The sequence below is a fragment of the Bubalus kerabau genome, chromosome 12 (assembly GCF_029407905.1).
Source record: "Bubalus kerabau isolate K-KA32 ecotype Philippines breed swamp buffalo chromosome 12, PCC_UOA_SB_1v2, whole genome shotgun sequence".
Classification (NCBI taxonomy): domain Eukaryota; kingdom Metazoa; phylum Chordata; class Mammalia; order Artiodactyla; family Bovidae; genus Bubalus; species Bubalus kerabau.
In genome coordinates this window covers 16,805,807-16,821,709 of record NC_073635.1, presented here as the reverse complement: position 1 = coordinate 16,821,709, position 15,903 = coordinate 16,805,807, and the positions used below count along the sequence as shown (strand labels likewise).

The 15,903-nt window shown below is 39.4% G+C and overlaps 1 protein-coding gene across 12 annotated transcripts in view; it reads left to right on the top strand.

Annotated features, from left to right (window-relative positions):
- ZC3H13 (zinc finger CCCH-type containing 13) overlaps nt 1-15,903 on the top strand; it is a 103,386-nt gene that overhangs the window by 72,336 nt on the left and 15,147 nt on the right. For 9 of the 12 annotated variants that reach the window (XM_055542055.1, XM_055542045.1, XM_055542052.1 and 6 more), the window contains 5 exons: nt 4,880-5,071; nt 9,159-9,242; nt 9,594-10,146; nt 14,245-14,348; nt 14,705-15,883. In XM_055542055.1, coding sequence (XP_055398030.1) covers nt 4,880-5,071; nt 9,159-9,242; nt 9,594-10,146; nt 14,245-14,348; nt 14,705-15,883 — 2,112 coding nt within the window. The remainder of the gene's footprint in view (nt 1-4,879; nt 5,072-9,158; nt 9,243-9,593; nt 10,147-14,244; nt 14,349-14,704; nt 15,884-15,903) is intronic. The other 3 variants (XM_055542051.1, XM_055542049.1, XM_055542053.1) reach the window with 1 other exon arrangement.

The window sequence follows — 15,903 nt, the reverse complement described above, 5'->3', positions numbered from 1 at the left end:
ATTATGATGTTGCTGTATTTTCTTGGTAGATATAATTAGATTCTCATACATTTACATCTGGGAATTGACATATTTGGCTCTTCTTTCTGAGTAATATTTATTCGTTGTCAGTAACCTGCTGAGCAGCTGTTTCAACGCACTGTTGACTACAAGTGGTATAATGGGCTTCTTTGCTTTGTTTCGTATTTTAAGGAATTATTGCTGACATTTCACCATTAAGCATGGTGTTTGTAGATTTTTGTTGTTTGTTTAATTGCTAAGTTATGTCCAATTCTTTGCAATTCCGTGGACTGTAGCCCGCCAGGCTCCTCTGTTAGTGGGGTTTCCTTTTCCCAGGTAAGGATACTGAAGTGGGTTGCCATTTCCTTATCCAGGGAATCTTCCCAACCCAGAAATAAATAAAACCCTAGTCTTCTCCCTTGGCAGGGGAGTTCTTTTCCACTTGCAGATGCTTTTTATTGTGTTAAGGGTTCGTGTGTGTGTGCCAAGTCGCTTCAGTTGTGTCCGACTCCTTGCAGTCTCAGGGGTTATAGCCAGCCAGATTCCTCTGTCCATGGAATTCTCCAGGCAAGAATCCTGGAGTGGGTTGCCATGCCTTCCTCCAGGGGATCTTCCCGACCCAGGGATGGAACCCGTGTCTCCTGCGGCTCCTGTGTTGTCAGGAGGTTTCTTACAGCTAAGCTACCAGCAAAGGGAATCGCCTGTTTTCCTAACTTAGCTGGCAGCTTCTGTCATGCCTGTTTTTTTGTATCTTGAGAAGATCGTATAGTCATTCTCTTTTACCTTGTTACTTATGTTAATTTTTTTTTTTTTAATTTACAACTATTCCTCTAAATAGGTTTTCCTGGTGGCTCAGATGGTAGAGAAACCACCTGCAATGCAGGAGACCACCTTTAACTGAGGTTCAAAGAAGAGCTAATAGCTTGAAGCTACAGCAGCAGGGCTTCTTTGGTGGCTCAGTGGTAAAGAATCAACCCACTAATGCAGGAGATGAGGGTTTAATCCCTGGGTCGGGAAGATCCCCTGGAGTAGGAAGTGGCAACCCACTCCAGTATTCTTGCCTGGAGAATCCCATGGACGGAGGAGCCTGGTGGACTGCAGTCCATGGGATTGCAACGAGTCGGACACAATTGAGCGACTAACACTTTGACTTTCAGAACTATTCTTGAAATTCTAAAATAAATTTACATTTCATTTCTTTTAAAAGTTCAAAAATAGGTTTGTTAAAATTTAATTTTGAAATAAAATCTTTTTTTATAATTGAGGTTGGCATATAATCAGTGTATGAGTGTAAATATTTAGCAACTTACTCTTCAGAAAGAAAGCCCTGGCTTGTAGCTAATGCCAGTTTCCATAGTATAAATTACTCCTACCATAGCAGATTTTGAGCTGCTAACAAGGCCACTCAGTGTGAAGATGAGAAGAGAAGCACCCTGGTGGCTCTTTGGAGCCAGCATACCATTGCATAGGTTTTATTTTTTAATATTGTCTTTGTTTGGTTTGGAGATCAAAATGTGTTGGAAGGTGTTGCTTCTGTTTTTTCTCTTTTCTAAAAGAGAACAGTTTATGTATAAATGAGCATTTATCTGTTCTTTGACAGTCTGATTATATTTATATGTTCTAAACACTTCCTGAAGTTTGGTATGGTTTTTTTCTTTGACTCATGAGTTGTGTAGAAATAGGATTTTAAATTTCCAGTCATGCTTTTTAAAATAAATCCCCTACCCTCAGTTTTAATTGTTATTGGAGGAGACTGTTTGAACTCAGTTTTTTGGCTTTTTTTTTGTTGTTGTTAGGACTTATTTTGTGGCTTGTCAGTCAGTTTTCATGTATTCTGCATGTGCTTTTAATGGTTGCAAAGTATGTAAAGTGTGTCTCTGAAGTTAGGTTTGTTAATCATGCTTTCAATCTGCATTTCATTTTCTTTCTAGTCTGCTTTTTCTATCATTACAGAGATGTGAGCCGAATCTTCCATTATTATTTTTAATTTGTTGATTTTTGTATGATTTGATAATTTTTGCTTTGAATATTTTGAGACTTTGCTCATAGGTACATGTAAGGCAAATTATTCCTTTTATTGTTACAGAATGATCCTGTTCATCCTAAATGTTATCTTTTTGTCTAAAAAAGATTATCCCACTCACAGATTTCTTTTGGTTAATATTTGTATGATATAGCTTATTCTATCCTTTCAGTCTTTCTGTCTTAGCATATAGTTAGATATATGTTTGAGCCCCTTGTGGCTCAGACAGTAAAGAGTCTGCCTGCAGTGTGGGAGACCTGGGTTTGATCCCTATGTCAGGAAGATCCTCTGGAAAAGGAAATGGCAACCCACTCCAGTATTCTTGCCTGGAGAATCTCATGGACATGGGGTCGCAAAGAGTCAGACACAACTGAGCGACTTTACTTTCACTTTCAGACATGTGTTCGGTCTTCCCATTGTGTTCTCCTTGATTCTTAACTTTCAGGTTTTCCATCTCTGTTTCTCTCTTTCATTTTCTGAGTTGTATCCTCAGACGTGACTTTTTTTTTTTAACCAATTTTCTCTTAGCATCTATCTGACATTTACCTTTTCATTCCTTGATGTTATATGTAGCTCATTTGTAGTCTTTTTAAAATTTCTTTCTCTAGTCTTTAATTATTAAAATAGTCTTTATAGATATTTTGATTATTAAAACATCCCAGTTAAAGCATTTAGAATTATACGATAATTCTTTCAGTGCTCAAAACCTGTTACCTGTAAGATGTGTATGTAGCTCTATGCAATTTTTTTAAAATCACTTTACTGAGGTATGATTGACATACAGAAATCTATACACAGTTAATATATACAGCTTAATAAGCTTAGAGATAAGTGTATACCCTTGAAACCACCACTACAATCTGTGCCATTAACATGTGAAAGTTTCCTCTCTATTGTTATTTGTGTGTGTGTGTGATGAGAATGCTATTGATATAAGATCTGTCCTCTTACCAGATTTTTGAGTTTCCAGTACAGTATTATCGACTGTAGACACCATGCTGTACAGTAGGTCTCTGTGACTTACTCATCTTGTACAACTGAAATTTTGTACCCCTTGACTAGTCCTCCATGTTCCCCCTCTCACCAGCCCCTTGGTAAAACCATTCTACTCTCTGATTCAATGAGTGTGACTATTTTAGTTTCCACATGTAAGTGGTATCATGTAGCATTTGTCCTTCTGTGTCTGACTTATCTCACTTAGCAAAATGTCTTCCATGTTGTTGCAAATGGCAGGACTGTGTTCTTTTTAAAGGGTGAATAATCCTTTATAGGGCTTCCCAGGTGACTCAGGGGTAAAGAATCCACCTGCCAATGCAGAAAACGCAGTTTCCATCCCTGGGTCGGGAAGATCACTCGGAGAAGGAAATGGCAATCCACTCCATATTCTTGCCTGGGAAATCCCATGGACAGAGGAGCCTGGCAGGCTCTATTCCATGGAGTTGCAAAAGAGTCAGACACCACTTTGTGACTAAAAACAACAAAGAGAAATCCATTATATATATATCTGTTGTTATTCAGTCGCTGAGTCACATCTGACTCTTTGTGACCCCGTGAACTGCAGCGCGCCAGGTTTCACCGTCTCTTGGAGTTTGCTCAAACTCATGTCCATTGAGTCAGTGGTGCCATCCAGCCATCTTTTCCTCTGTCATCCCCTTCTCCTCCTGCCTTCAGTCTTTCCCAGCATCAAGGTCTTTTCCAATGAGTCGGCTCTTCACATCAGGTGGCCAAAGTATTCTATGTATATACGACATTTTTTCCCCATTCATCTGTCATTGGGCATATAGGTGGTTTCTGTCTTTGCTGTTGTGAATAATGTTGCAGTGAACCTGGGAATACAGATATGGGAGTACAGATACCTCTTTCAGATCCTAATTTCAGTTTCTCTGGCTCTGTACCCAGAAGTGGAACTGGTGGATCAGATAGTAGTTCTGAAATTTTTTTATGAACTTCCATACTATTCAATATTTTCCATAGTGACTCTGTAGTCTTGCATTACCATCACCACAATCAGGATCCTCAACTGTATCATAATGGGACTCCCTTTGTTATCCCTTTGTTGGCATATTCAAACCCCCTCCCCTGTCCTTGACCCCTGGCCACCACTAATATGTCTATCATCTTGTAATTATTATTTCACAAGTATTACATAAACTGAATCCTGCTGTGTGTGTCCTATTGAGATTGGCTTTTTCACTAGCAGAATTTCCTTAAGTTTCCAAGTAATTGCATGTATCAGTAGTTTGTAACTTATAATATTCTATGATCTGGATGTACCACAGTTTGTTTAGCCTTTCACCCATTGAAAGACATTCGGGTACTTTACGGTTGGGGCTATAATAAAGCTACTATGAACATTCATTTCCCAATTTTTTTAATGAAAATTTTCAGGTATCAATTACTGTCAACAAAGTACCTTGGTTCTATATTAGAATGTTTTCACTATAAAGTGTAGTCAATGTGATATACCCATAATTCATATTTTAAATGTTTTTATGGTATTTCTTTAATTTAGATATGCATTAATAGTTTTTATTTTTTGTTTCATTGTTTTTGGCTTATTTGAAATTAGTCTGTTTGCTTTATGATTTCATTATGTGTCCTTTCTTTTATAGGAAGGGAAAACGAGGACTTAAGCTTACTCAAGTCAGTCATTAGACACTTTGAGTATTCTAATCCAGCATATAATATCGTTTTCAACAATGGTTATCACACTTTCAAATGTAAAAACTCACCAAAAAGAACCCAACAACAACAACTCACACATCTTTATATGTTTTGGGGGAGGAAGGATTGTGACTTACAACTTGTTGAATGAAGTGTACGTGTTAAATATTTGTGTGAATATTCTTTGTTTAGGAAGTCGAGGCACAAGAGGTTCTCAGATTGATAGTCACGGTAGTAGTAGCAACTATCATGACAGCTGGGAGACGCGAAGCAGCTATCCTGAAAGAGACAGATACCCTGAGAGAGACAACAGAGAGCAAGCAAGAGATTCTTCATTTGAGAGAAGACACGGGGAGAGAGACCGTCGCGACAACAGAGAGAGAGGTTTGTTAACTGAGATACTATTAAATAGTCACCAACAGTGATTGGGAGAATTGTAGTGTTTTCCAACCATCATCAGTTTACTTTTTAACATAAAATATCTTTTAAGTCTTTTGTTTGTTGGCACATTTTAAGCTATTTATTCATATAATCTTTTTTTACTTAGTTTAAGTAGAGATTATCTAAATAACTGGCTACCAGTACTCACTTGGTAACAGAGCCGGTACTAATTAGTAGGTACTTGTATACTGCAAGAATTGAGGTGCCTTGCTGTATGCCTCTTACCTTAACCAAACAGTTCACAGTGTTTTAAAGAACATAGGTGCTTGGGTACCATTTCAGGTATTTCTGATTCAGGAGATAGCGTCTCATCTGAGTGTCCTGACCACTCACTCACTCACTAGCTGTGATACACAGACTTGTAAGGACCGCCAGGGAGGGACAAGACAAAGGCAGTGATGACAGGGTTAGGGGCTGTCTGGAGAAATAGTTTATTCGTGTTCCTTCCTGCGAATATGTAATACTTAGTTTAGCTAACTTTATATTCTTGTATATGTTAAGCTAGCTAAACATTTTCTGTTATTCTACTAGAAGACCTCTTAAATCAGTATTGAAGCAAGATACTAGAAAGCAGTTTAGAAGGGTTATAAGTACTTTCTTAAACAAGCTTTTATTGTCAGTATGTGTTAGGCCTTTGAGCATTTGTGACCTTATGAAGGTCTTACTAACTTTGCCTAGTTACTAAAGTAAGGTTTGCTATAATGCTGAAGTTAACATCATATAAAACTTGGAGTAGGGGACTGAGTGTTGATGCTTCAGAGTGGGCTGTATTATATATGAGGCAACATTCATCTTGATATGGGTAGGAATAAGAGGAGAGCAAAGACAGTAAGAAACCTTGTACTTTTGAGAGCATAGATGAGATCAGAGACATAGATGCGTGCTGCTGAGTTGAGTTTGTTATAGCAAGCCTAATGCGTTTGGGTTGAAAGATGTGTATGATTTCCTTAGTTACAGATGAGGCTGGAGTTGATATGATCTGTGTTAACGCCTGAAATGATTTCTTCCCCAACACTGATTCACCAGTCTTTATTTTCTTTAATCTAACACTGTGTTCTGGTAATGCTTTTTTAATATCTTATTTATTTTTCTTTTTTTCTAGTTTGATGTCCCTCTCAGATTTTTCTCATCTCATGCCTGAATTCAATATAACATTTGGTTTCAGCCTTATTTAGTTCAACCACATATGTATTGAGTTACCAAGAACTTTGAAAGTTGCTCTTTATATACTCTGGCTTAATATTGTTTTACAGTATTAAGTCAGAAAATGTATGTTTTAAATCCTTTTATCTTTCAATATCTGTGAGCTTAGGAATGATAAGGAAATCTGTGTTTATAATTTAGGAGACTTGGGCCAAGAGAAGGGTAATGATTCTTTTCATTGTCAGAGAATAAAGTTCTAAAGCTAAAATTCAAACTGTAGGTTTTCTGACTACATGTACTGTTGTTTCTATTTTATTTTACTATAACTACCTCAGTAAATATCAGTTGTACAATTGAAATATACTTTTGATTATATATTCTACAAATGATTAATGAGTACATCTACGCTTTGCTGGGTTTTTGGAGTACAACAGTTCTTGCACTTGTAGAACTTTATAAAAGGGACAGTATGCCTCCTGAAGAAAGAAATGATTGGTGGATGCTATCAAGGAAACACACAAGAGATCCAGATAGAAATAAAGGATGAGTGGGACCTACTTTCCTTAAATAGTGTGCTTATGAAAAATTTGAGATGACATATATGCAGAGGCATAAATGCAAGGAAAGAAGCTAGCATTGTAGGTATTGAGGGTAGAAACATTATATGGAGAGAAAAGAATATGTGCCAATTCTCTGAGATGGGAAATAACTTCAGGTGTCCTAGAATTTGAAAGATGATCAGTGTGACTAGAGTACGGTGAGCAAAGGGAGATGGGTAGTGGTCAGAGGTAGAGATGTGCTCAGGACCTTGTTCTTGTGCTCAGGAATTTAAATCTTCTCATTAGTTCTTCACAGGCTGATTAGGGTAGACAACCAGATATGATAAATACTGCTACTGTGTGAAGTTCTGTGAGAAGACAAAGATGCACATAGAATTCTGAGGCAATCCACAAAAGCATCCTGAAGAAGAGATATCTGAATTAGGGCCTGAGGGATGAATAGGAGTTGGCTAGAAGGAGCCATGGAAGAAACACTGTCAGGTAGAGAGTCTAGCATGTGTAGACACACAGGACTGAAAAAAAAAATCTGCGGAGAGTAAAGAATCATGAGGTTGGAGCAGAGGTGTGCTACAATTGGAAGGAAAGGAAAGAAGCTAGGAAAAAGGACAGGTGAGAGACCATAGACCATGTTGTAAATGGCCTAATAAGTCAGGCTAAAAAATTTGGATTTAATTGCCTTTTTCACTGCCTATAATAAGTGCTTTTAAACAGCCTTTTTTTTTTTTTTTTTTTTAAGCAGTTGGGGAAAAAAATAGTTTTCATCAGTAAAAATAAAAGCATTAGAGAGTCTACGAAAAGACCAAAGACAACATTAGACCCCTGATAACATGGGCATCCAAGAAGAACTGACCAAAGTCTAAGTTAATAATATGAATTGTAGGAATTGAGAGAGGAAATGGAAAAAAGAAATATTTTGAGAGTGAAATTTATGGTACTTTAATACAGTGGAACTTGGAAAACTCAGAATGGGTTTCATGAGTGGGCATGCCATTCATTAAAGTAAGGAAATATATGAAGAGAGGTGTACCTTTGAAAAACACATTTTTGGGGAAGGATACAGAAGATGAGATGTATTAAGTGATGTTCCTTTCCATTTTCTTTGAAGTATGGAACTTTGTCAGCGTGGTTGGGAAGATAAGTTTTCATTTGTCAGAAAAAGCTTGCCTGAGTAAAGCAGTCTGTTCCCTAACATTGCTATAATCAGAAATTTCAAGTATGAATTGCTATAAATTACAGTATTGAATTTGTTTCAGGTTGTTTTGTAATCTTTGTGACATTAGTATGACCCCGAAACCAGGAATTCAGACAGTCAAAGACATGAGTATATAGCTTTCCAGGAACTAGAGTATAGTACATGGAACCATTTTAAATTTAAATTGATTTCAGCAAAAGTAAAAAAAAGGGGGGGGGGGTGGGGCAGGTGTAAGGGAACTGACTTCTAGTCCTGAGAGCCTCATGTATTTACCATCTCTGTGACTTTGATAAGTCAACTTTTGGACCATAAATTCTAAGAAGAACAGGAGGAAAGGAGGGGTGGACAGAGTTTAGTTTTCTTTCAGTTTTAAGTTTTAAAATTCTATGAACTTTCATAGCTTGATATATAAAGAATAAGCATGGATAATTCTTATCTCTTTTACCTGTGATAAGAAAGGAAATTCAATATTACTATATTGACCCCTTCCCTACAAATATCCTAAAATTATTCTGATTAATAAGTTGATGCTAGAGATTTCATGTACCAACCCTGTTGGCCATATTGTATTGGACCTTTATGACTAACTAGTAAACATTACTTGGTAGTGTGAAAATAGAGACATCGCAGTAGCCTAGATCCAGGCACAGTGACCTGCTTTTCAAACATGGCTATCCCTGTGGAAAGGTTCATGCCATTTTCTTAGACATTTTTTTATCCCAGACTAATTTTTTGCTCAATTGGGCATATTGGGCAGCATGCATTCAGTCTGTGTTTATATGATTCATGTATTTAAAAAAAATATATATATATATAAATTTGATGAGGTTATCATCATTTAGCATTTTAAGAAAACAGCTCTTCATCTGAGTAATTATATGATTAAAATTTTCAGTTTATTAGTATTTATAAATATAGATCACTAAATATGAAACACTTTATATTTATTTCAAGATGGCTAAGCATCAGTACCCTTAATATTCTATTTTATGATAAATTGATATCACAGCAACAAATACTGACAGATGTTTTTGTTCTTCTATATTTTCCTCACATAGTAGCTACATTTTGTGTATATATTTTCGGCCTGAAATTAGAGGTGTGACTTACGAGGGAAATTTTTTTTTTCCTTCAGCTCCTATGTTCTACACCTCCTGCTGCCCCTATCCTTTGCCACCAGTGTTCTCAGGCCCTGCTGGGGGGACAGAGAAGATCAGAGGTGAAGGGTAGAGATGGCAGAAAGTGGGGTTGGAGCAGTGGGCTGGAGGCAGGGTAGGGAGCATGCAGAGAAAGATGAAAGGCGGATCAGCGGGAGGTGGGAGCGGGGTTGATGGGAGCAGAAAACGCGGTAGTTAGAGGGCAAATAAAAGTTACCTTTAAGAAAAGAATACTTTTAAACATCTAGTGGTGATTATTTGGATGATTAAATTAAAAGTAAATATAGTACCTGATTTATATTTGTTGCCAGTGTGACCCTATACACAAATAAAGTTTAAGGTTTGCTATACTGTCTTAACAATAGCTTTAATCTGTCAAATTAATCACTGATGAAACTTGATTTTCATTGTAGATCAAAGACCAAGCTCACCAATTCGACATCAGGGAAGGAATGACGAGCTTGAGCGTGATGAACGAAGAGAGGAACGAAGAGTAGACAGAACGGATGATAGAAGAGACGAAAGGGCTAGGGAGAGAGACAGGGAGCGGGAGCGCGAGCGGGAGAGGGAGCGCGAGCGGGAGAGGGACCGGGAAAGAGAGAAAGAGAGAGAACTGGAAAGAGAGCGGGCGGCGCGGGAGCGCGAGCGCGAGAGAGAAAGAGAGAAGGAGAGAGACCGGGAGCGAGAGCGTGACCGGGAGCATGACAGAGAGAGGGAGAGAGAGAGGGAGCGCGAGCGGGAGAAAGAGCGGGAGCGGGAGCGCGAAGAGAGGGAGCGCGAGCGCGAGCGGGAGAGGGAGCGCGAACGTGAGCGCGAGCGGGAGAGAGCGAGGGAGAGGGAGCGCGAGCGCGAGCGCCAGAGGGAGTGGGAAGACAAGGAGAAAGCTCGCGAGGACCGCAGGGAAAAGCGGGAAGATCTGCGAGAAGACCGGAACCCCAGAGAAGGCCACGAGGAGAGAAAGTCCAAGTAAGTGACCGTGAGCCAGGCTTTTACATTGCAGTGGAGGAATTCAGAAAGTTCCTTACATTAAGTTTCTCAACGGCACCTAATACCCTGTTCATTCTTTTTCCTCTCTGCATTTTCGTGTATCTCAGCTTTATTATCTATACTTGGCATGCAACATCTTTTGAATTGTCGAGGGAAAAAAGTAACAGTTTTCTCATTATTTTATTTCTGTATCCAACAGATACAGTTAATAATTTTTGTTTACTGTTTGATTGCAGCCATTTTTGATGGCACATTGGTTTGACTGCTAGAGACTTGTTTTTTAACAGGAATCCAACCTAACAGTGGTAGAACCAGTGGATTTGTATCCCATCCCTTCATATCCACTGTATAACAAGTTAATAGAGTTGGCTTGTCACCAGGACATAATGCTTGTCCTGTTCCTGATAGTCCTTTATGAGTTTGGTGAACTTAGAAGTTTAGAATCACTGCTGGCAGGCTACAGAAGCATTCATAATGTCTTAGAACTGAGGAACTTCTGGAACCACCGAAGAAGAGAGAGAGAGAGAGGTCTTCTCTGGACTGTGGAGTTACAGTTGTTTTGTTTAGTATGGGCTTCCCAGGTGGAAGAGTGGTAAAGAACCTGCCTGCCAAGCAAGAAACGTGAGTTAGATCCCTGGGTTGGGAAGATCCCCTGGAGAAGGAAATGGCAACCCACTCCAGTATTCTTGCCTGAGAAATCCCATGGACAGAGGAGCCTGGCGGACTACAGTCCATGGCATTGCAAAGGTTCAGTTCAGTTCAGTCGCTCAGTTGTGTCCAACTCTTTGCAACCCCATGAACTGCAGCACGCCAGGCCTCCCTGTCCATCACCAACTCCCAGAGTTCACCCAAACCCATGTCCATCGAGTCAGTGATGCCATCCAGCCATCTCATCCTCTGTTGTCCCCTTCTCCTTCTGCCCCCAATCCCTCCCAGCATCAGAGTCTTTTCCAATGAGTCAACTCTTCGCATGAGGTGGCCAAAGTACTGGAGTTTCAGCTTTAGCATCAGTCCTTCCAGTGAACACCCAGGACTGATCTCCTTTAGGATGGACTGGTTGGATCTCCTTGCAGTCCAAGGGACTCTCAAGAGTCTTCTCTAACACCACAGTGCAAAAGCATCAATTCTTCGGTGCTCAGCTTTCTTCATAGTCCAACTCTCAATTCCAAACATGACTACTGGAAAAACCATAGCCTTGACTAGACTAACCTTTGTTGGCAAAATAATGTCTCTGCATTTGAATATGCTATCTAGGTTGGTCATAACTTTCCTAGGGAGTAAGCGTCTTTTAATTTCATAGTTGCAGTCACCATCTGCAGTGATTTTGGAGCCCCAAAAAATAAAGTCTGACACTGTTTCCACTATTTCCCCATCTATTTGCCATGAAGTGATGGGACCAGAAGCCATGATCTTCGTTTTCTGAATGTTGAGCTTTAAGCCAACTTTTTCACTCTCCTCTTTCACTTTCATCAAGAGGCTTTTTAGTTCTTCTTCGCTTTCTGCCATAAGGGTGGTGTCATCTGCATATCTGAGGTTATTGATATTTCTCCCAGCAATCTTGATTCCGGCTTGTGCTTCTTCCAGCCCAGTGTTTCTCATAATGTACTCTGCATAGAAGTTAAATAAGCAGCGTGACAATATACAGCCTTGACGTACTCCTTTTCCTATTTGGAGACCTAGATGTGTTATTATATACAAGGGCATTTTCCCTTTTCTTTTCTCTCTTACTCTTTTTTTTTTTTTTAATACCAAAAAACTTACTGCTCAGGTATGTGGGAAGTCCAGGGTTTTTATTTGTTCTGATGTGATTATACTCAGATTCTCAAAGCATCAAGAATGGTATTTCTGCACTATTTTCTTATGTGTTAGTTTTAGACTTAGAAAGCTTTTCCCCAAATAACGGCTAGGATGACCCCAGGGTTATACCTGTCAGGTCAGTTAGAGCCTTCAGTTGAGGAGTAAACAAAGAGAGCTAAGCCAGTCACTATAGCCACAAGAATCCCAGACTCTGATTGGTCAGTTTTGAGGTTTTACAGACCTAAAACCGAACATCCAAATTAAAGGCCTTTTTTTTTTCTTTTAATGCCAACTAGAATAGAGGATACAGTTAAATTTGTTAAGACAAACTGAAAATCATTTATATAGCTTCAGTTTCTTTGCCCCTACTTCTAGCTCATTTGCCTCATGGTGAATACACTCTCTGCTTTAGGCATTTTCATCATTGCTGTTATGGATTTTGGTTATAGACAAACAACATACCACAGAAATGGAGGCTTCTTCCATTAGGTCTTGCCTTCCCTTCAGTCTGCAGCCGTGGTTTTCTATAGTTCACTCTCTGGCTTCCCTCACTTCACATTAAAAGAAAATATCTCACATTAAACATAAAATTCAGATATTACCTTTAACACATGTAGAGCAAAATATGTATTATTTCTCTTTCCTCTGGCCTCTTTAACTCTGTCTTCTAAGATTAAAATTCTGAAATATTTGTTATTTGTTTTTTAGTCCTATGCTTTGATTATATTTTCATGCTTCTAATCTCAATATACCAGAATTTCTTGGAGCTTGTTGTGGTTAAATATTCCAAGCATTGACAAGAGCCCCAGAAATTTAGTAGTCAGCTGCTCAATAAAGTAACTTGGTATATGAGATAAATATCTCGATGTTTTTATCTATTGTTATCTCAGTATATTGTCATGGTGGAAGTTTAAAACCGCCACCATTTATTTGGTCATGATTCTGTGGTTGGCATTTTGACTCAGCTCAGCAGAGTGGCTCTTCTGCCGGTCTCATGTAGGATCACTCTGTTTCTCCAGTCACTCTAGCAGGTCAGCTAGGTCTGAATGACCCCAAATGGCCTTCCTCACATGTCTGGTGATGTGCTGGTTGGTGCTGGTTGTTGCTTAGGGCATCTTGACCTCTTTTCCTCTAATAATCTAAACTCTGTTTTTGCATATGATAGTAGATACATACCAAGAAGGCAAAAGCAGAAGCTGAAAGGCCTCTTGAGTCCTAAATCTCCAAACTTACACGGTGTCATTTTCACCACATCCTCTTGTCATACATAGTAAGTCACTGGGTTAGCCCAGATTCAGAGGATGGGGAAATAGACTACCTGATGATGGCAGGAGCTTTAGATAAGGAATTGTTACAAGCTTGGGCCTGTCAGGCGTCATACTACATCAGGGGCCTCATTTTCTACCTGGTTGCTCATCTGTATAAATGAGCCATCAGGAAGGTACATGTGCTACAGTGTTACTCAACTTCTGGCCATAGTATTTACAAACAGTATTTGTTTAAAAAAAGTGGTCAAAATTCAGTGAAAATATAGGAAAACACTAGAATAACTTAAGTATCCAGAGATACAGAGAACCCTAGTCATCTAAAGTTTAAAGAGTAAGAAATAGTGGACATATGAATTATTTTATTAATTTGTCATTAAGTAGATGATTTAGTTCTAAGAGGTGAGTTAGAACCAGTTTTTCCTAGTGTGCCCACAACATGACAGGCACTGGGCTTATGACATAACAAATTTATTCCTCACTGCAGTTTTATGAGATGGACCCCCATTTTTCACCTATATTCAGATGAAAAAGCTAAGAATGACTTCAAGGAATTTACCTAAAATTGCATAATAAGTAACATGACTAAAAGTTGAACTCAAGTCTTATTTGACCACAAAGCCAATACTAGGTTTTCTCATTTGTCTTTCCAACAAAAGGTATTTCTATATCATAAAACAGTAAAACTGATGAATAAGTTTTAGTAGAGTTGAATCCTCTGCTGTGTCGCCACTTTACAGTAATTAAACCTGGCGAATTTCAGTGAGCGATTCTACATGTATGGTGAAAAAAGCAGAGATGGCACCATGTATTTTAAGTCCACAATCATTAAGTCTCAACAAATGAAGAATTTTGTTAAAGATGCTAAATAAATGCCCTTTGTATGATACAGATAGCTCTGGTAGTACTGTTATCCTGCAATTATATATTCTAGTTATAGTAAAAAATAATAGTAAAAAACAAGGAAATCTTTTTCATCCCCTGGAATCTTACAAATTACATTTGTCTGATTTAGGAAGCGCTATAGAAATGAAGGGAGTCCTAGCCCTCGTCAGTCACCTAAGCGCCGGCGAGAGCATTCTCCTGACAGTGACGCCTACAACAGTGGAGATGATAAAAGTAAGCAGAATCTGTGTTCCCTGTTTCTAGAGTCAGACTCATTTGTAACCATGAGACAATTCTTTTACATCAATAGGAAATGATGAATTAAGATTTAAAATTTTTACTTGCTCTGCTGCTTCTGAATATATCACATTGCGACTAAAAAAAGTATGTGTTTGAAATATATAGTCATTTTACCACAGTGGCACTTGTCATTTCCCACTAGTTGTAGTAAAGCTGTACTTCGGTTTTTACTGAAATTATTGTTATTTTTACACTTTTAAAATGAAAAGGGAGACTGGTTTGTTATTTATAGGTAACATGCAGTATTGTTAACATGATGAAAGTCTGATGACTTTTATCTTTTGGTCTAGATGAAAAACACAGGCTCTTGAGCCAGGTTGTTCGACCTCAAGAATCACGTTCTCTTAGTCCATCACACCTTACAGAAGACAGGCAGGGTAGATGGAGAGAAGACGATCGTAAACCAGAAAGAAAAGAAAGTTCAAGGCGCTATGAAGAGCAGGATTTCAAAGAGAAAGTTTCTTCTGTAGATAAGCAGAGAGAACAGACAGAAATCACAGAAAGCTCCAGAACTCGTTCACAAGACCTGACAGGACACCACCCATCCGAAGATCGAGACACCTCTGATGGAGCTTATGAGGAGAGCAAGAGAAAAGCAAAGATTCAAAAGAAACCTATTAAGAGAAAGAAGGATGATGATGTTGGAATGGGGAGGGGTAACACAGAGATAGCATCTGAAGATGGTCAAGTATTTTCACCAAAAAAAGGACAGAAGAAGAAAAGTGTTGAAAAGAAGCGTAAGCGGTCCAGAGGTGATTCTGACATCTCTGATGAAGAAACGGTGCAGCAGAGTAAGAAGAAAAGAGGCCCGAGGACTCCGCCTATCACAGCCAAAGAGGAGCCGGCTGACATGCCCAGTGATAAGGATGGTGCTCTGGAGGACCCTCAGAAGAAAGAGGATACAGCGTTCAGTGACTGGTCTGATGAGGACGTGCCTGACCGCACGGACCTGACGGAGCCAGAGCACGCCGCCACTGCCGCCACCCCTGGAAGGACCCCTTCGCCGTCTTCTCTCCCTCCTCCACCGCCTCCTTTGGCTGCTACTGCGGCCACCCCTGCCACGGCCTTCAGCACATCGACCACCACCATTTCCACCTCCACCCTCCCCACCACCAATACATCTTTTACCAGTGAAGACTCCCATAGGAAGTGCCACAGAACACGGGCGGAAAAGGTAGAGGCGCCTCATGTTACTATAGAAGACACACCACATCGCAAGCCAGTGGATCAGAAGCGGAGCAGCAGCCTCGGCAGCAACCGGAGCAATCGCAGTCACACGTCTGGCCGTCTCCGCTCCCCATCCAACGACTCTGCTCATCGAAGTGGGGATGACCAGAACGGTCGAAAGAGAGTGCTGCATAGCGGCTCAAGAGACAGAGAAAAAACTAAAAGTCTGGAAATCACAGGAGAGAGAAAATCCAGAATTGATCAGCTAAAGCGTGGAGAACCTAGTCGAAGTACTTCCTCAGGTAATAAAAACAAATTATAA